Here is a 22,021-nt window from a genome sequence, read left to right as displayed (position 1 = left end):
CCATTAAAGCTTTTCTCTTCTTGCCACTGTCATCAAGAAATGCAATCAAAAGTGTGTATTAGTTTTGAGCTATCTTTCTGCTGCAAGGTGACCAAATTTTCCTGGAGTGACAAAGAAGTCAAATTTTCTGCAGTTTAAGGTAATATGAAAAGAGTTAGCAACTGTTCACACAAAACCTCCTCATCCGTAGCTGAATGCAGCTCTCTCAGAGAGGGATGAACATAAAAAGGGTATCTCTGTAGCACAGATGAGTGATTACAAAATAAATAATGGCTTAGCTTATCAGATCAGGTTTGCTTATTTTCATAAGAACTACCACCATCAATCAGGAATCAAGTAGCTACTATTCACATCAGAGTGAAGCAAAGATAATTCGATACGTAAAGCTCTGAAACAGACATAATTTGAAGAGGAGTAAGCAGGTGTTATTTTTTTATCGACTCTATTGTATTGCTTTAATAACAACAACCTACTTTTTAAAAGAGCTATTTAACTTTTCCCAGCCAAAAAACACGTGAAAAACTGTCTCCCAGCCAAAGCGTGTTCTAAACTCACACAGCACGTTACGTAAAACCATGGCTGAATGTTGTAAATTCACTCCACAAGGCATTCCTTCATGCAATTAAAAACTCAGAACTGTCGATCCTGTAGGTCTGTAAACAGTCTTTCCTCCAGCCTTGACAAATACGATGCTGACCACTTCATTTCCTTGCAGATCTGTGCTCCAAAGCTCATTGCGTTGGCCAGGAAACTCCAGCTTTTAAATGTCTCCTCTTTTCTATGATACCAAATATAAATATAATGGTTTTGCTGGTGTGTTCCCACATCACCCTACAGCAAGCTCATGAAAGTTTCACAATATCTCTTAGGCCGCTGAGCTGCAGAGACTGTTGCCTCTTACGCTGGCCAGTACTAATTCCCTCTTTCCCTTATTCTGCAGAACGCATCCATCCATCTCAACCTGGTTTGTACCTGCTGAGGTCCACATGTGAGTGAGGTATCTGAACTTCCATTACAGTCACGAGAAATCAGGGTGTGCCTAAAATCAGCTACCTAAATATAGGCATTTAGTGCTATTTGAGGTGCCCAGGGTATTTCAGATATCTACACAGGACTGGCAGATATGGTACAGCCCCTAATGGATATTTGTGTGTTGTAGAGTGGCAGCTGCAGGTCGGCTGAGATACACTAGGGCTTCCCCAACAGCACGAGGTGTGCACAACTGAATCAGGCCCTGGGAATGTGTCCCATGGCTGAGCACACACTCCATTTTGGGTAAATGTGAACTCCCAGGTCAGTGGTTAGTTGAGTCACAGAATCACAGAATCGTATAGGTTGGAAAAGACCTTTAAGATCATCGAGCCCAACCGTAAACCTAACACTGCCAAGACCACCACTACACCATGTCCCTAAGCACCTCATCCAAACGTCCTTTAAATACTTCCAGGGATGGAGTCCTTCCAGTGGAGTGTAGTACTGCTGGTGCAAGCACTTCTACTTGACGAGGAAAGAAGAGACCTTCAACCACTGGCCAGCAGCTGGTTTTCAGCTCTCAGAGAAGACACGGTATCTGACTATCCCACCACAGAGGAACTTCATGAAAACTACCGAAGCCAATCTCAGTGTTAATTCAATGTGTTCCCAGACCTCCTGTGAGCAATTTCAGGAGTAGAAGCGCTAGCATGTAACTGCAGCCACACTGAAATTTGGCCATTGCAAATGAACGATAGCATTGTAAATCCACAACTGTGTAAAATAATATTCATCCTTATTCTTCCCATGGTCATCCATGATTTATCATGTAACTGTTTGGGGCTTTAAAAGTTAAAAAAATAACAAAACAAAACAAAAAACCCACCCCCCCCAAAAAAAACCCCATGACTGTAAAACTCATGCAGAACAAAAAACACAGAAGCACAAACAGAGAAAAATCAATGGTGCTTCAGGTTCAGATGCTCCAATACCTACATCTGTGAAACCAAACAGTACATCTGAAGTTACCGGTTGAAGGATTCCCTTCTCAGCTGCCTGTGAGTATATATGCAATAAAGCATATGGGTACAACTAACCCATTGTACAAATATATTAGCTCTTGTGGAGTGGGAATTTAGTCCGGCTTAGCAATCCTTTGGCTGCTTGATTCAAGAGGAAATTTTAGATGTTTGGTCAAATTCATGTTCTTCAGGCCAAGTTTTTGGGTAAATTAACAGAAAATGCTGTTTGATGAAATGCAACGAGAAATGACTATTTGACGAAGTCAAGGATAGTTTCAGTCATTTAACTGAGCATCTTCCTCAGACCTTCACAGAAACATATTTGCTGTGGCTGCAGTGTGATCCAGTCTCTCCTCTGAGCATCATATACTGTTGCCTTCAAGATCTCCAGAAAGTCTACCCACCTACGGTTTTATAGGTCCCGACATTTCTGCGAAGCGACTGGAAGAGATATTTCTCCAGACTAACAGATTGGGCACTGGGTTAGTTTCAACTGCCTGGATTTTTTATATTAATAAAAAATTTTAATTTTTAAATTTAATCTCTTCACCTCTTAAGAAGTTCACTTAAGAAGTAAACTTAAGAAGTTCACCTCTTTTTGAACTTCTTAAACATATTTGCAGACCCCAAAGCAAACAATTAGCATTGCTTCTTTCTTTTTTTTTCTTTGTAACTCTGGCTTTGGTGCAGATATTGTTTTATTTGATTTGTTTTCTCAATCTGTTGACCAGCTGGTTTAGATTTCAGAGAGGATTTCTATCAGCATCACAACCTACTCCTGCAGAGAAAATTTCCAAGATTACACCCTTACAGTCCAAATCATAAAAACAATGTATTACATTACTCCTAGCAAAGCTCTACCCATTTCTAAGAAAAAAAAAAAGATAATTCTGTACTTCCTCTACATTTCCTATATGTTCAGCAAAAAAACCCTTCATTCCAGTTCTCTGGACTTTAGTAAAGACCACATTTTTCATGTCTTCACAAAATCTCAACATTTCTATACTTCTGTCTCTTTGAGCCCTTATAACTCTCTCCAGATTACAACTATAAAAGCAAATGACAGCAACTCTCCCCACCAACTTCTCTTGGCTATAACAAATCAGGAGCTTATTACTTGCTTATCACCCAGCACCTCTGTCAAAAGCTCGAGACTCAATTCGTTCATATTTCTTCATAGAGAGGCCCTTTAGTTGCTTTGTGGAAAGGTCTTCTCCTGCCAAATATTTGCTTTTTTAACGAAGTAATAGACCTACATTTTGCTCTCTGTGCACAGCGTTCATTGTCAGTGCTGGCCTACATGAGGATGCAGAGATGTTGTCGGTTTTGGGATGCTACCTTAATATAAGCCAAACATGGAGGGGAGGGACTCAGTATATTCTTGGAGCCTGAAAACTCAGTGTTAGCGCTTGACAAAACAAATGCAGGCCTCCAATTCAGTAAAAATAAATACAAATGTCTTCCTACCCTGATTTCACTATTTGGATTATTGCCTAGATAATTCATTTGAAAACCAAATCCAGCCTAGCAACTGCCTTGAAAATTGAGTAACCTCAGGTTCAACTGTATTAAAAAACTTCAGCTTCAGGCAAAACTGATGGAACAGCTCATTCGCAGTACTTTCACCAAGCCCTGGCCCTCATTTTATGTTTTTCTGATTACACTTACATTGTGTTACAATTTACCAGCAGCACTATTGTATTATAATATATATTACCACTAGCCGACTCTGACTGTATGCATTCAGCTTCATCAACAGCTAAAGACGCATGGCTCAATGCATATTCATTGCTGTATTGCCATTTCTCAGCTGTTAAAACAGCTGCATGAATCAGCAACAAGTTTCACAACTTAAAATAGATGTAACCCTGCAGGATACTTGGGCTCAATGCGCATTAGGATTCTCACTCGTAAGCTGGTAGGAGTTAGGGACGTGGTGCACTTAACTACAGTATTTCTCCACTCAAGCATAGCACTACCCGAAAGGCGTAAGCTACATTAGCGTTTCAGGTTGGAACAGAAGCGTGCTTTCGTAATAAATCTCCTGATCATTGTCACTTATCATGCTTTGGTTCACTTCACAGAGTGGTCTTGGGATGAATGAACCCAATTCCTTTTGATGGAGCTAAACCAGAAATGCACCACTGACTTCCATCTGCTAGTGGCACGTGGTTCAGAGGACCAAACCACAGGTACTGAAAAGCAAACCCTCTTGAAATGCACACAGTGTGTTCTGGGTCCTCGGTACAAACGCTTTTGTTCCGCAGATCCGCTCCTCTCAGCCCATACTGCTTGCTAAATGGAGACAGAGCTGAACATGGCTACCTGGCTTCTAGAGAGGAGCTAGCGCTTCAGGCTAGCCTGTCATGGAGGCAGGAATTCATGATATAAACCTCGGGGTTGGATGGTTTTTATCCTCAGTGAACAAAAATGTTTCCTTTAAGTTAACAATCATACCTGGCTTCATGAAAAAAAACCCCAACCATCTAGCGAACACATAATTTTCTGTTTGGAGGACATTCTTAACTCTCCTCCAGGTCCTCAGCTCAAAAAGACATCTAAGAGCACATGCTCAATTATTCAGTCAACAAGCAAATAAACTACCTTTGCTTTTATTCATTTGCTATGCCAAAACCCTGTAGAGTCACTCATACATGCTGCAGTTATTGTACTTTTAATATTTGTTAGTTCTTTCCCTGTTTGGGGTATGCACCACTGCTTATCATGGAAAATATCCACATATTTTTATCTGTCGTTATCAGGTGCACAGATATGCATGTGTCACTGCCAGAAGAGCTTGGTGTTTATTTGAAATTACTGCAATAATAAAGAAAGTGGTTGTATTACATTTACATTAAAATAATGTAAAACATTTAATATGAAAAGGGATTCCTGAACATATTGTTTGCTCAGTATGTTTCCAATACAACCATTCTACTGCTACTGCAATGCCACCGTAGATAATATTGTAGATATTGTTGTTGATAATATGTAGAAACCACATATCCTCTAGGAATTTCAGTACATATTTGCTGTGTTTCCTTAGTTGGCAACACAGTCCCTTCCTTCCCCTTACTTCAGTGCAAAAACAAACTCTACATGTGATCACTTGCAGAGTTCTGCCTAATTATATAAATGTACTAATTATACACACTTTTCAAATGGTGATAGGCTTCAAAGTAGGTAAATTTTAAATTGTGCCATTAAGAAAATCTATTTGATGACGGAAATTTCTGTAATATCATGTTGCAATCTTCTACATTGTAATTTTGCTTTCAAGTCAGTATTAATTTAATGACAAATAACAGCAGAGAATAGAGTTGGGAAAGCAAACGGAAAGCTGTAAGATTTACAGTGTGATATTGGTCAGCAGATGTCAACAAAAAGGATCAAAAACGATTTGGAAAAGCAATGGATCTAAGGTAAACAGTGAGTAGAAAGAAGTTCTGCGTGATAAATACGAATACCGAACCTTCAGAAACCACTCTGTTAACAAAGATAAACACCTGCAAGACTGACTTATCCCCATGTGTTCAGCTACTCCTGAGAAAATACCTATGTCATTGAACACTTAATTTACATGCACAGTTATCACACCGCTAAGAACGACTTGCAAATTAGTTACTTGCAGTTCAGAGCATCTCTCTGCACGCAAAACAACGCCAACTGCATGGACCAACCAGCCCTACAAGTACACACATGGCTCGGCCCACCAATGTCGTACACACATCTGTGAAAACCAAACTGCCACACAAGACTTCAGCACGTGCACCTCCTTGTCGTACGTTGGTACATGCTTCTGACTGATACGCCCTCACTCTTCAAAACACAGTTCTTTACCTTTAACATTAGATATTCACCACAAACCCTGGTTCTTCAACATAACTCTAGTGAAGTTATGGTACAAGTCAACGCATGAAAGCTGATATTCTTTTAGCACTACTTCATAGTTACTCGGTCTATTGCCCTGATGTCCTAGGTTAGTAGTTTATTTCATATAAGTTATAAGAATTTATATATCTCTGCTGTAGAATCTGGATCTTGCATTGTCAAGACCACTAGGCAGATCAGACAGCAATTACAATGCAGCAACGCTATAGGACACTAATCCCTCTGCCGTTAGTTAAATAATAGCTTATGTGGCAGGGAAGAGACAATCCATCTTCACTGAAAAATAGGACTGCGTATAGAAAGGGAAATGGTCAATCTTCTCTCACACAAATCCTAGTGTCAAAACAAATAGTCTTACTAAGTCCCGGGCTGTCACATTTAATCAAAGACATTCATGGAATGGCTTGATAGAAGCATCTTATAAGCAGCAGGTGGGTGATCCTGAGTTACCAAGCTCAAATATTGATCAGGACATTCCCCCAGCACTCAAGAACTCTTAAGCCAGAGATTTTGGCTACAACCTTCAGAGTACGGGGTTCAGATGCGCTTGAATAGCTTTAAGATCACAGACTTTTGCTCTGGTGCACCCACGTAAAAAATACTCTAGAAGAGATTAAAACTATCTCTGCACAAGTAACTATTTTTCTTTCTGCACAGTTATAAAATGACTCACATACAAAAAAACTCACTTCACAAAAGTTGGAATTTAAAGCAAATATGATGCAAGTTCAGTACTGGAATGAGGAGCTCCAGTAGCAACACGGGGACAATGCGCAGCACAAGAAGTGATTTTGTGCTCATTGGTGACATCCTTGACCTTCGATCATACGTGAAGCAATTCCATGCCCTGCCCAATGTTACCTTTTGATATTCTTCCTTAGATCTCAAGGCAGCTTCCATCTGTTCCTGAGAAAACGTGTAGATGGCCGAGCGATACTGTGTGCCAAAGTCATTACCTTGTCGCATTCCTGGGGAGAGAGAAAACACAGCACACCATGAGGATCATCCTCCCTACCTGACTGGGCTGCAGGCATAAATCCCACAGACCTAAATTTAGGACGTCCCATACACGTAGATTAGCATGGTCTCTTACGTGCATACTCAGTAGGTATTTTTAGGAAGTCCAAGTCTTTCTTTGGTTAAATAGTCCTGAGGAGATTCAACTCTGATATCTCCTTTTAAATGACATGCAAATGAAATGTGAGCATTTTACATTTTGGTACATCACACAGTAGTCAAATACAGATGTAAAACCTTAAATAATCAAGCTGCAGTTACTGTAATCAAGGTACTCTTAAAATATTTATTTTGAACCATGCAAATGGCTACAAAAAAAAGTTTATTTTACCAAGTGCTTAAAAATTTTCTTGTGCTGGAGGAGTACATCTTAATGGGAGAAAGGTTCAAAATACCCTTGGAGATAGCTAGCTATTCTCCTCTATTCACAAAGCAATGATCTTGCTAAAAGACTAGTATGCATGTATTGCTGAATTAACTCTGAAGTTATCCGTTCCTACCATCATCACCACTAGTTATGGAGAGAAGGAATGACTCTCACAAAGCTCTCAAATCTGAGCTCCAAAGAGGACTCCGATAGAGAATTATGCTAAGGAGAAGGTTTGGAGAAAGTCTGGCTGCGTTAGTACTGTTATAGAGTGAGTAATGCTCAGGAACAGCAACCCTTTCACAATTTTCTTGAGTTTGGGAGAAGTAGAAAACAAAGATGTATACATAATCTCTACTAAATTCTATTTGCAGCCTACATGTGGATAATATGAATGGCAAAAGTATATAGTACTGTTTATATCTAACGTTAGGATCTAATGTTATATACTCCTAATTATACATACTCAGTGTGTATAATTATACGTACTCCTAATTATACATACTCAGTAACTCCTTGAAATTATATCATGAGTAATTTTCATACAAGGATTAGCCCCTTTACTGCTGATATACGTAATCCCTTCAAAAGACTAGTTGTATGAATCACAGAATCACAGAATCACAGAATCACAGAATCGTATAGGTTGGAAAAGACCTTTAAGATCATCGAGTCCAACCGTAAACCTAACACTACCAAGCCCACCACTACACCATGTCCCTAAGCACCTCATCCAAACGTCCTTTAAATACCTCCAGGGATGGCGACTCAACCACTTCCCTGGGCAGCCTGTTCCAATGCTTGATAACCCTCTCGGTGAAGAAAAATTTCCTAATATCCAGTCTAAACCTCCCCTGGCGCAACTTGAGGCCATTTCCTCTCATCCTATCACTTGTTACCTGGGAGAAGAGACCAACCCCACCTCTCTACAGCCTCCTTTCAGGCAGTTGAAGAGAGCAATGAGGTCTCCCCTCAGCCTCCTTTTCTCGAGGCAAAGAAGTTGCTCCATGAAGTTGCTCATGTACAAATTTCCAAAATACGAGATGGATTCTATCTATGAAACTATGAAATAATGGGCCAAGGCAGAGGGAAGTTTATTATCCCCGTAGGTGACTAGCTCAGATATGGTTTGGCATTACGCAGTCCTAGGCAGCCACGCTGGCCAAAGGCACTGCTGCCTCTCATCGCTATCCATTCCCATTCCCTCAGGCAGTGGTACCGCAAGCCAGCTTTGCTGTGGATCATTCCATAAAGTCAAACAGCAGCCTTAGAGAGGAGCTTTAGCATTAAGAATGATCTGGAGGTGCAGTTTAGCAACGGCAATTGCAGTTTTGCAGTTTCTGTCTTTCGTAACCTTGTTCCCAATAGAACAGAACTTTTTGCTTTGCTGTAATAAAATGTATTAATTTTGAGTTTGTCTGGTGTTTTATGTGAACTTGGGTGAGTGAAAAAGCTGGAGTGACTGCAACCCAAGACAAACTGGAAATCATCAAGATTTGTCTTTTGATGGCCACTAGGCTACAGGAGCCCCTTTGAAGACTACCATCAACCCTCAGGACTACGGAGATGAAACAGAGAAAAACTGTAGGTCCTGATACCCCCCTAGCAAAGGGCAGAGGGTAGAGAAAGAGCCTGTGATACTGGGGGAAAAGATGCTATCAACATAATACCACTCATTAAACCATGATAACTTTTAGCCCTCTTGTACTTTCCAAGGGAACAGAAAAATGGTTTAAAGGATAGCACAATAAACAAATGAAATCTGGCTGAAATATTTATGAACTGAAAGATGCAGAAATGTTTTCAAAGATGCATTTGGACAAAAAGTCCATTCAGTGACCAACAGTATACAGGAGTGAATGTGATTCCGAAAAATGTTATGGAGTTTTCTGATGATTTGGGTTACTTTTTAACTGCTAAAATGTTACATTACTACACATAAGAACAACAACTACGTTCTTCAGCAATACTTAATAGTGTGGTCTGCCAGGCAGAGAATATTTTGCTCATTTCTTTGCAAGTTATTTCAGGGTGGTAGGGAGCTCTTGTAAACCAGTGCTACTGAATAGTTACGCATAAAATGAATGCAGGCCAGTAAAGCATTAGTTTTGCCAGGATATGTTAATGCTGATTGATGTCAGAGCGTAAGCATTAGCATTCTACAAATCTATTTATTGCTTAACAAACTACTTAACAACCGACTAGGGAGTAGATTACAAAAATCTCTATAAATGGAGGATCACAATATAGTATGCCAGTTTCTAGCATGCATTTCAAGAGTATGAGTTCAGCATGAGCTCATGTGCACAGTGCTCTGAGTAAGAAGATAAGATTATTTAATATATGCACCTGCCACCATTACCCAGTAATAGGGAAGTGGTCAGCTTAATTAATTCATTAAAGAGAAGGTTAAGAGGAGAACTGACTCTGATTTACAAATACCTATATAGAGAAATAACCTGAGAAATAAGGCTCTTTAGTCTTGCCAAAGTTGCTTAACTAGGTAGAGCAACTAAAAGCCGAAGTATACAAAATCCAGATGGGAAATAAGGCGACATTCAAATCGTGAAGCACATTTCTCACTGGAACAATGTACCTAAAGCCACATCCCTTTCCTGAGGTCTTCACATCAAGGATATACATTTTCCCCAAAGCTATGCCAAAGCTCAAAGAGCTGTGCAAGGTCAGTGGTGAAATTACAGAGTTAACGCTAAGGAGGAGGTCAGACTGTGCGACAGTGACAGCCTCCCCTGGTGCTCCAGGGCTGCCTTGCACTGTTGAACCGTCCACTAGCTATGAAGAAGACTGAACAGGTATTGCAAGTGTTACCCCACACTGGAGCTTTAATGTGATCGATTATCTAAGCTAAAATGACATTTATTTTTACTTGTTCCTTAAATCAATTTGTACCTAAATCTCCCGCAATAACTAGCTAATACACATGTAGCTAAGCCACAAAGACTACAAGATACAAAAATAAAATAAATTCTGTGTGTATAGACATAATCAATTGTTACTGTTGCTGTTATTTGCAATGTACTTCACATGTGCAAACTTACTTCTCAAGGGTCCGTTACTGATTTTTTAAAACCCTCTGGCAAGTCTTACTTGTTGAGATTCACTAATTCAATGAGTAGCAAACAAGGCAAAAAAATTAATTTAATAAACAACTGTGGTAGGATGATTGCGCTTAACAATCTCGTCTTTGTCTGAAAAGAAGTCTACTAAATAAAAAATGATCTCTGCTTGGCTATCTAAAAATTCCACAACGTCATCTGCAGTTAACTTTCCTTCCTTTTCTGAAATGTCTTTCTTATTTTCTCTATCATGACATTCCGTCCTTCTCTGTTAACATAACACCACGGTTATATACGTTAAGTTTCAGACAAGAATGAGAAAATACAAATATTTAATTTAATAAAGATGCTATAAATATTGGAAGGTATTACATGCTGCTAAATCAAAAGCCATTCTTACAAGGGATTGTCAACATTGCTGCCACTGATCCTAGCTATGCTGGATGCACATTAGACTCCGAAAAAGTTTTCTGCTGAGACAATGAGCCAAACTCTGATCTTCGGTGCACCAGAATGGTTCCACGGAAGTCAAGAAATTTGTTTTAAGTTTATAATAATACAACTAAAATCAGAAATAATCTCCACAAGCTTCAAGTCAGTCACCTTGCCTACAAGGTCCCAGGTAATTAAATAGGATTTAACTTCGACACATTTGTTAAACACCCTTCAAAACCAGTATCTATTGCAAATTGTAATCATACATTATAAAAACATTGAGATTTGCAAGTACTTTGAATGACCACTCTCTTTATTACATTTTCACAGAAAAATGAATAAAGCTCTTGACATTATGGATTGGACGGATTAAAGCAATATTTGTTATCACTAATTGATACATTTCAGGATCAGATTTCCCATAAAAATTCTCTACAAAGAATTTTATTAGAATAAGACTTTTTTTGTCACTTGTGCCAAACTCCATTTTTAAGAGATGCATAGGATTTTGCTTTAATTCCAAATCAAACCAGTGAATCAGGTTTGTCTAAATCTTCACTACTGGAAGAAGGAATAATTCCTACAGAACATCAGCTGCACATCTTCAGAGCAGCTGGGTCTTCTAGGCAGGGGAATGCTGATTGTGTACAAATGTTCTTCTGCAAGATGTCTTAAAGTCACTCTCTATGCAAAACCTGCCAATTTAGGGACAGAATTTAGGGTAGATCCAGAAGATGGCTTTTTTCCTCAAGGATATAATATATGGTGACATCTGTAAGTAGGGCATGAACCTCCTTTTCATTCTAGGCTGAGATGATAACCAGGTTGCTTCTTGAAGATGTTAACAAAATATATTAACACTGAGGAATGAGGTCTCCGACAGGAAGGAAGACTTTCACCAACTCTTTCAGAAACTTTGCAATGAAAGAATGAAATAACACAGAAAAAAGCCTTTTCTGCAGCTGTAATGACCAGTAGGTACACTCTGAGTGATCTCAAGCCCATTTCCCTCCAACAGGCAGTTTGAGGAAAAACTTCCGGAGGCCTGAAAGCAGAATGTCATCTTACATGTAGCATCAGACCTGGTCCACTTGTCACAAAGCACATCCAGAGGACTCGTTCCCAGTGTTGACCAGAATCTCTATAACGAGAGACAACCAGGCAGACTTTGAAGGGCTACCCAATGTCCCTGCCGTGGTGTGGAGGAAGCCAAAGCCTAGGTGATTTACCTGATTTGTATCTCATGTAAGAAGGTTCAGAGCAGAGGCAAGTCCTTGACCTCCATGTCAGGTCCTCCAGGACTCTGACACCAGAACCCCCTTGGCCAGCTCCGGGTTTGCAAGATCACCCCATTTCACCTGGCTGTGCTTTACTATTGTCAATGGTGCAAGACAGTAACTGGCAAAAAGGCAAATATCTGTCTCCCTGACCCGGTGATCAGGAACACATCCAACAGTAACAGGAACAAATATATGCTGGAGTCAAAAGGCTAGCACTTGCTGTTGATACCTGAGACAAAGAACATGCTGAGAACCGCCTTAAAATCTCTCATCAAAGAGATGTTTAGATAGAGAGGGTGATTTTAGAACTGATAGAAAAGCATAGAATCTGCACCTCTCTGGCAAGATACAAAAACACGTGGGTTTAGATACGGTTGCATGGTGCCAAAGAGTATAAGTCCAAAGCACAGTGCCTATGTGAGCGCTGGCCAGTCCTTGTAAGCTCTTGTCTCTGGAGAAGCAGTGAGGATGAGGGCATTTGGAGCTCTAAATGTGTTTAGATCTTGGGCATGGATCATATTTAGGAATTTCAGTTTGGCTGACCAAGGCACCGCAGTGGTTCTCAGCCTGGACCACTCTAGAGAACATAAAATTTCCTCACTGTGCCAGCAGAGACCTGAACCCAATTAATCAAAAAATGCCCTCAAGAGCTGAGCGCTTGCTCTGGCTTATATGAAGCAGAAATTTGTGGCCACAGGATGGTAGATGGAAAGCACAGGGAGCTGTGATGGTCTCCCAGATCCTGCAAAAGGAACGATTCCCAGGTTGAGATTGCCATGCAATACAAACACATTGCCATTGGAAAAACAATTATTTGTCAAAATGTAGAAAACAGTCAAAGAAATGGCTCTAAAAAGCCCTCTCACCAACACTTTGATATCTTCTGATGCACCTGGGTAGCAATGACTTAGTTTTGGTCTCCCCCATATTCTTTAGCATCGAAGTAGTAAATACTACCTCTCCTTTGATTTGAATCATCAGAATAAATGAAATCATCCCTGCTTCTAGTCAGCTGGTCAGTGCTTTTTCCTTCATAGTTTCTATACCTTGTCAAAACTACAGTGTCTTCTTGGCCGGGGCAAAGAGTTGCCCCTTTAAAGCAGTTACAATGCTGTTACGCTACAGTTTGAGTTTCTGTGGAGATGCATCTTAGGAAGGTCATTGTCCTTCCTGTCAACTCCAGAATATCTTGAGGTCAATATGGAAGAGGAATATCCACAGCATTAATAAAAACACATATTTCCCAGTACTATACTTGCCTTTTTTTTTTGCTTTAGAAATGAAGAATTAATTGCAAACAAGCAGATTTGTTTCAAAACAGTGATTTTTTTTAATATATTACCTACAGAAGGCTAAAGCAAAATATACTTTATTTATTTTATTGGCTAAATCAGGGATTTCTTTTGAAGGCTCAACCCTCTAATGACTTGAAAGTAATACTTATACAACACTCCTTATCTTCTCTCCATTTAAAAATAATAAAAAAATATAATGGCATCATTCGTCAACCTTGCTATTCTCAGAGGATCCCAAGCATAATGGAGATAAATGACTAAGGTCTGTTAGACTCTTCTGTGCCACCCAGTGAAATTTTAAAGGGCAGTTCATAGCTCTTATTTTTATCATAATTTTTTCTGTGATTTATAGACTTTTCTGCAGCTGTCACTTATTTTCTTATACCCGCAGAAGCCTGATATACTGATTGGTCATTTTCTTTTCCCCAATCAATCCTTGCTGAGTTAAGACTAATAAAACTCCTTCTTCCAGCTCATCATATAATTATTTAGTAAAAATCAATTGCACCATGTCACCCTAGCTTGATGTCATCATTCACTGTAATGATTACATCTATACAGCTTAAAAGTTGCCAAGGGAAAGTAAAACCCTTTATAGCATATGATTAAAGGAGAAAAATGTTAATAGAAAAGAAGTTAGTTACAGTGCTGTGGATTGAGAGTTCTTGATGATTTTCAAGGTGCTGGGGTGCAGGAAGGATAAATGAAATATAAGACTTTCTTCAGAAGGTTACAATACATTAATGAGCTTGTACATATTAAAGAAAACTTTTATACTGTCAATAGACCAAAAGGCTTACAAAGCTTTCAACATACATGGTTTCCAGCGTCAAGAAGGAAACTCCAGTTTTGGTCTTCCCCATCTGCTTTGGGATCAAGACAGCAAATACTAGCTGTCCCTATTAATTCTGACTTGCACATATACTTAGAACATCATGGCTACAGCAATGTTTATACTACTTTACGTCAGCTGCAAAAATGTCTGGTCTTTAACCTTCCTCACACCACCAGATTACAGGTTTTCTGGTGTAGCTTTGAAGCTAAAACAGAATCGCAATTGCTGAGGTTGGGAGGGACTTGTGGAGGTCTCTAGTCCAACAAAGTCTAGTCTGCTCAAAATAGCGTCAGCTAGAGCAGGTTGTCCAGGGCCTTGTCCAGTCCAGTTCTGAACATGTCCAAAGACAAAGACATTACAAAATACTTACTTCCTTAAGATTTCCAGCGCTGGCGTAAATAAGCTTGTTGATGGTGGCCAATACTACACTCACTGTATGAAATAACAATAGCTCTTTAAGTAGAAAGTTCTCTTTCAGAGAACAGATTCTTCGTTAATGCCATAACATACCAGAAACACTGATGGAGACACAGAACACTCTTTTACCAATGACATCCATCACTCTTTTAGCAATGACATTTTGTGGGAATGCGATGAGTTGCTGCCACCAATTTGCTGCAATGAGAAATCTTGTCTGTTCCCACCATCAATGTCCAAGATGCAGCTACAACAAAACCAAAGTAACAGTGAAAAAGAGCGGCTTTGTAAAGCTTTGATTTCTGCAGAACCTGCCAAGACAGTAACGTCCCTCTCTCGGTGTGGCCAGGCTTGACTCTGACCTATGCCACGCAGCTCCATGACACCTCTGCCTTCTCCCCAGAGCTGTAGCAGTGATACCTGCTCCGCCTTTCTGTGCAGATGTGAGGAGGAAGGCCTTCTTCCTCTCTTCCAGCAAAATACCAGAGAAGAACTGAGATGCAGAAGGTGTGCAAACGGGTTTGTGAGACAAGGGGAGGAACAGCCCAGAAAAGAGGTCCCATGGGATTGGGTTAAAAGAAAATAGTCTCAGCACTACCATGTAATGAAATATATTTTCCTGCCAGGCCTTCTACAGCTTCCTCATCTCTTATGCAATTTCCCATCCCAGCTCACTGGGGAGGAGTGCAGTTAGTACAGTGACAGAGATAGAGAGTAGCCCATCACTATCAGTAGACCCTAACGACACCCTCTCCAAAAGGTTTAACAGCATTGCAATGCCAAAACCCATCATAATATGACCACATTGGACAATGCCTTAATAAAATACTTTAACTTTTGGTCAGCCCTGAAGCGGTCAGGCAGTTGGACTAGATGATCATTGTAGGTCCCTTCCAACTGAATGAATTTTCTTTTCTTTTCTTTTCTTTCTTTTCTTTTCTTTTCTTTTCTTTTCTTTTCTTTTCTTTTCTTTTCTTTTCTTTTCTTTTCTTTTCTTTTCTAGTCTAGCCTAGATTGGACATAAGGAAGAAATTGTTTACAAGAGGGTGGTGAGACACTGGCCCAGGTTGCCCAGAGAAGTTGTGGATGCCCCATCCCTGGAAATGTTCAAGGTCGGTTTGGATGGGGCTTTGAGCAATGTGATCTAGTGAAAGACATCCCTGCCCAGGGCAGAAGGGTTGGACTAGATGATCTTTGAAGGTCCCTCCCAACCAAAACCATTCTGTGATTCTGTAATTCACATACCATCATCACACCATACTAAATTGGTATGGACCACCCTAGCATCTGCTGGGAAAAGTCATCCAAGAACTAGAAGCTGACAAGAGAAGCACTCTCAGGAGATTCTTCACCTCCTTCTTCTCCCATCTGGAATAAATCTCTCCTGCCCCTCTGCATTCTCCAAACCCATTTCCTGGGCATTGGTCTCTCTAGTTTTGGCAGCCTGCTTTATATCCAATACAAAATAAAGGGGCAACTTTCAGAATGCATAACTCTGCAGTAGTAGGTTTTAAGTTCAATCCAGCAAAATGCCCACCTTTTTCTCTGCTTCCAGCTTTTATCTGGTGCTTGTCAACATGCTAGGGTTTTTTTCCAGTAAAGGAGAAGCACCAATATCACAAGTATTTCATGCAGGTCAATAACTATTGGTTTCCCCTTAGTTGTTCACAGAGACATTCCCATATGGTATATCAAGGACTTTATGCAGGCCTCCAACATCACCAGGTTTGGGCCATGAAGAGTTATCATGTCTCCCTTTTGTCCATTAGTGGAAATGACAGGCTGTCCTCAAGAAGGGGTGGTAGTATACCAGCCTAGGCTCTATCTCTGACCAATTCTCTTTGCTTTTTATCAGCATTATTATTCAATAGTTATAAAATGCATCACATTGCTTCTCAAGATAGTTCAAATATTTTACAAAACTAGAAAGTCTGAATGAAGACTTGATTTGAAAGAAGAGTTCCCTGTATGCTTCGTTATTTATTAATTCATTCAGATATAACATTGCTTAAATGCATTTTTGAATGCTCTTTGACCTCTGAAGGAAGTGCATGATCTACTTGAGCCCACAAAAAAACATAGGTTAGCTTTTGATGAGTGTCACAAAGCTTAAGTATCAAATGTCACTGGCAGACAGGAATTTTAATCCATTTCTAGTTATTAACTGAAAATATGTCTTTACCAGTAGTGCATAGAACAGCTAAATAGAATGGTGAATATATACATAAGTTATCCTTAATGGCATTAAACTTATTGTAGGGGACTTTTTTTCACTTAACTTTAATCAAAAATTAAATGATTAGTTTTAGACAAGTTTTTAGACTTTTTCCGTCATAAACAGACATTAGGCCCTTTCAGAGGTGCCTTCTCTTAAAAATCTGTCTTAGGGTTGGATGAACTTAGGATGGGAGTCAAATCTTTTAACAGTATTTATTGCTGCAGCTGGAACTAAGCTTCCAGTTTAGGTGACCAAAAGCTGACCAAACATAGGTGCCTGATTTGGGGGGAGTCAACCGTGTTGACTAGATCTCCACTGAAAATCCTGGGAGCTGAGACACTCCATGCCTATGGAAACATCTAAAGTTAGGTGGCTTTATCTCAGTCTTCATCCCACCTGACATGTCTATGCTGGTCAGACAAATCTGACCGAAGATCTTGATAGTTTTCAAAACCAAATAACTGCGTAGAGCAGAGATGTCTGGAAGAGACTGGAGGACATGACACAGGGTATAAAGGAGCCCCACATTTTCTAATACACAACTGGAAGACAGGCAGGCCGCGCAAGAGGATCTGGCCTGGCAAAAGACATTTCTGTTTAGGCATCTGAACTGGACCCCCATTGCCTCTTTTCTTCATGGACTAGCTGTGTTGTGATGCTTTAAAAAAGCTGGACAACTACTGATCTTGTGATAAAATATAATTAAGAAATAGAGCAATTCAGATCAGGTGCTACATAGAGCTCAGCTATGGAATCACACAAATTTGCTATTGTTCTCTTTATGTGCCTTCTCCTTTCTCTTCATTTATCTGTTGCTCACTAATGTCTTGCCTAAATTTAGGCATGTGTTAAGACTATGAATCTAAACCTAGTATGATCCACCAGGTGTTGTTGCAATAGTAATAAAAATAATTAGTGATAATAAAAATAACAGTGTTGTCATTTGCTTTTATCAGCAGATAAACTCATGGGACACTGCTCTCTCAAAACACAGACAAGTATGCTCTTATAAATATGCGAGAGAAAATTGCAGGCAGAGAAAAACAGTCATTCACTGAAAATATTGTTGTTTAGAATAGAGTCGGCTTTGACCTCTTGTACCTAATTATACATGAAAACAAAGATTAAAAGCCTACTAATAATCACCATAAACTATGATTAATGATGCCATGCTTCAGTGCCTCAGATTTCTAGACCCAAGTACAGTAAATTCACCAGTGGGTTATTTGAAGAAGAAAAGAATATTTGGTATTACTTTGTTTTGACTTTGTCTGTTGCTTTCCTTGCATAAAGATTAGGAACAGTCCGTCAAAAAAGTCTGCAGAAAAAGACCTTCTGAGGGTGCTCTTTTCTAATTCTGTAAATACACATGCACATCCAGCTGCTGTTATTCACACCACATACCCATGGATAGTTAGACTTCATGGATATTTGAAAGCTACTGAAGACAGTCCTAAGCATTGAGAAGTCCAAATTTTCCTTCAGAAGTTAAAAATCAACACGCCTGAATTAAAATGAAGATTCCCTTCCTTATCCCTTCCTCTTCCTCTCCTCAATTACAAGCACAGCTATGCTATAATGACAAAGTAACCCAGAAGTGATCCCAACGATGACCGTAAGAGAATAAAAGCATTTTCCAAAGTTGTTCTTAGCAGATACAGGCATTATGAACAAAAGGAACCTCTTCAGGTTAGTGGTGGGTTCATGTTTCCCACAGCGTACGAGTCACAGTGTCATCTTCAATGGCACAAAAGACTGATGCCATGGCTTTTCTCATCTTCAGGGAATCGTTCTATTACTGACTGTAGCAATCCAAAAAGATAAAGTTAATTTTTAGTAGTTCTGGAGAACTGGTTAACACATCGTTGTCACATACAAAATAAATAAGCTAAAAGTAGTTGAAAAGTAAGAAGAAATCAGAGCCCAGAAGGATTTTTACCCTTGAGCCAGAATTGATTCAGCACCACTCGCTTCATAATACAAACTGTTCAGCCACCTCAGCAACCACTGCACTGGCGAATAATCCCCTTCATTAAAAAAGATGCAGAGTCGAACCTCAGCTTTTGCGTGTGATTATGGAAAAACAACATCTCCTAAACTGGAAATATAGGTCAGAAAAATTCTATTCTAATTTATACGGATAAAAAGAGTCTAATATGCAAATTAGGTCATGACAGCCAAAATTCCTGGGGATGCAAAACAGCCTAATAATAAGTATTTGTTTTTAATGCATATTTAGTTCTAGAGAAGGGACAAAGAATGGGAACAACAAAACATTAGGCATTTCAGTTCATGAAAGAAATGAAGTTGCATTCTCAAAATGCACTATTGGTTAGCACCACTGGCAAAGATTCTTTTTGCTACTTTGCAAAAAGTATAGACCACAGGTATTTATGAGATGATTATGGGCAAGAGACCACTAAATTGGTTGCTGGTGGGATGGCTAGTCAGTAGTCAACTAAGTCCTATCATTGAGATTTCATTGGCAAGAGCAGGAATTAGAAGAACCTGGAGGCAATAGAAGACACTGTCTCCTATCAAACAACTCAGTGCATATTTCTATTGTTGAGTATTCAGTCCTGCATGAACCAATATACATTTATCTTTATTGTGTCTCAGCATATTGATTTCCATGGCTTTTTTAATTTATCAACACAGTGCTGTGTTTTATTCGTTTCCTCCAAGAGCCTCCTAGCAATGTCTTTACCACAGATTTAATTAGCATCCTCTCCACTATATCCTCCAAGTCATTAATGAAAATATTGAACAGTATTGGACCAAGAATGGCTCCCTGAGGGGTCGGTAATTCTATTTTGAATATATTTAATATGTCTGGTGACAATAGATTTTGTATTTCTACTGTTTTTTTGTTACACCTTGTAATAATGCTGAAACCATCACGACTTTTAATAACATTTGAAATACAAGACAAAGGTGCTCTGTGCTTTAATCTGAGACTTGCAAATTTCATTCATATCATAAAGGGAAGAGAGTTACAGAAATGTAAAGAAAAAAATAAAAGATGGTTATATTTTACATGGAGAGATTACTTTTTTCCCTTTAATCTCTAAATGAAGTTACAGGCCTGTAGCAGAATACATAATGCTGGTTTAGGGTCGCTGTAGCGTTTTTTACGTGTACAGCTGTTCTTCCACTGGTATAAGTAGACACATCTGCTCATTAGCAATACAATGTCATTTCTAGTGTCTAATTTTAATTATTTGCAGATGATAGATTCCTTATGCAATGTCTAAAAAAAGTACAGTCCTTCAAAACTGGTGAGAAATAAATATACCCTCTGCAACTAAAATGGGTCAGCACAATGAAAAACAGATATTAATCTGGAGAATTAATGTATCAGCACTAAGGCTAAATGCCAAACTCTTTGGAAGGTCACAGGGAGGAGAAACGTCTCATACATCTCTTCTTTATCGTGGATACACAAGACATATGGACTAAGAGATGTTCTGAATGAATCTGGCAGGTGACGAGTTTGTTGTAGTACAGATGGTCCTCAACTGCTGGAAAAATATCAGTTCTGCTTACATTTCCTGTACAAACACAGGCAAGATAAGGACTTCTTCACGACAGAAAGGAGGAATGAAATTACTTACCCGTAACTTTGGTTCTTTGTATATTCACACTCAAAGAATCAATAAGGCTAGAAGAAAATTTCTAGAAGCTCCTGGGCAGCGGTGGCCACGGGTGCCTTTGCCCTTCGCCCCATTGTCAGAGGGTGGCCAAAACTATGGAGTCCTAGCTTCCTCTCAGCTCCTTTCACTAATTCAAAAATCCAAACAGAAAGCCAGAAGCAGCAATGAAAAAGGATGGAATCGTGTACAACAAGGACTCAGCCCAGAGAACTCTAGTTGTACTTAAGTTATTTCTTGTGGGCTGGGAAGGATTAGGTACTCTTGACAAACACGGGGAGCAGAACTACCATAACAAGCATCCGTTTTGGATCATATTCAGGAGAGAAAAGAGCTAAAGGAGGCAAGTGGATTTTTCATTTGCCCCAAACATGTTTTAAAGAGAAATAAATAATATTTGTTTTGTCTTCTACTTGTCTTCTGTACAGCCATTGAAAGCAACAAGGAGCTTTTCTTTAAAGTTGCCTTGGACTGGGCTGAAATCTCTGACACATGTAGGACTTCAACCACACACAGGGTCAGGATAATTATGAACAGTAATGCGCTTTACAGGAATCACATTTGCACTATGACAAACAGAGTCCTCTGGTACCAGATAGATTTTTCCAAAGGTTTGGAGAAATAGTTTCTGACACCCCCCAAAGAGCGGCCAAACTTTCTGATCAGATAAAACATGACATCTTCCCTGAACATAAGCGCAGTTGGCTCACACACTACAGGACAATGTCAATGCCAGAAGGGTGGTCCCACTAGCAGCCATGCTCCTGGCAATTTAAGTCCTGGCTGAAAAACATTTCAGTTCAATTCATGCAGGGTTAATTTTCAGCTTGGTCAGTGAACTTTGTGATTGCCAGTGTCAACACAAAGAAAGAGGTTGTATCCTGCAGACAGGTCAGGGAGAGAGAAGAAAATTGCCCTTGTCCCTAACAGTTAAGTCAAAGATTACCTTACAGCAATTGTGAAACTGCAGGCTGAGGCACAACACACGAGACAAACTGATGGTCTCAAAGTCCACATCCCTCTAGACACACAGCATGGAGGTGCCAGCAGAACCATCGTCAGGGTGCCATTTGAAGGAGACAGTCAGGCTTATGTCTCAAAAATCCGGAAGACTCTGAGGATGGCCTCATAGCGCAAAAACGGGGCAATACAGAATCTGCCCTACACCTCTATAAACTTTAGAAAAATAACATTACGTACAAAGTGAATAGCCATAAGATTCTTTTGCCATATTTTCAGCATGTCACATTCATTCTCTTTTGCTGTATCAGTGACAAAGAAGCAACCACCTCAAGCGCTTCTAGAGCTATACAGAGCAATCCTCTTATAGATAAGATCATTCCTAGGAGAGAGGGAATGCTGATCTGTGCATTAAAGGCTGAACAGAGATGACAACCATATGTCACTTGGCAGAAGTCGGGGGTTTGTTTGTTGCTTTTTCAGTATCCCAAATGTAATGAATTATAAAATAGAGCCTAAATTAATAGTCAAGGAGGACTTTATCAGGGCCCCACACTTAGGAGATGCTCATCTGGGAGAATCTCT

The 22,021-nt window shown here is 39.6% G+C and overlaps 1 protein-coding gene across 1 annotated transcript in view; it reads right to left on the bottom strand.

The window, feature by feature from the left end:
• Nucleotides 1–22,021, bottom strand: part of MSRA (methionine sulfoxide reductase A) — a 293,150-nt gene that overhangs the window by 88,871 nt on the left and 182,258 nt on the right. The window contains exon 5 of the mRNA XM_075497688.1: nucleotides 6,747–6,853. Within this exon, the coding sequence (XP_075353803.1) occupies nucleotides 6,747–6,853 (107 nt within the window). The remainder of the gene's footprint in view (nucleotides 1–6,746; nucleotides 6,854–22,021) is intronic.

This window comes from Mycteria americana, chromosome 3 (assembly GCF_035582795.1).
Source record: "Mycteria americana isolate JAX WOST 10 ecotype Jacksonville Zoo and Gardens chromosome 3, USCA_MyAme_1.0, whole genome shotgun sequence".
Lineage (NCBI taxonomy): Eukaryota > Metazoa > Chordata > Aves > Ciconiiformes > Ciconiidae > Mycteria > Mycteria americana.
Note: the sequence above shows the minus strand (reverse complement) of the source record. Positions and strands in the feature narration are given on the sequence as shown.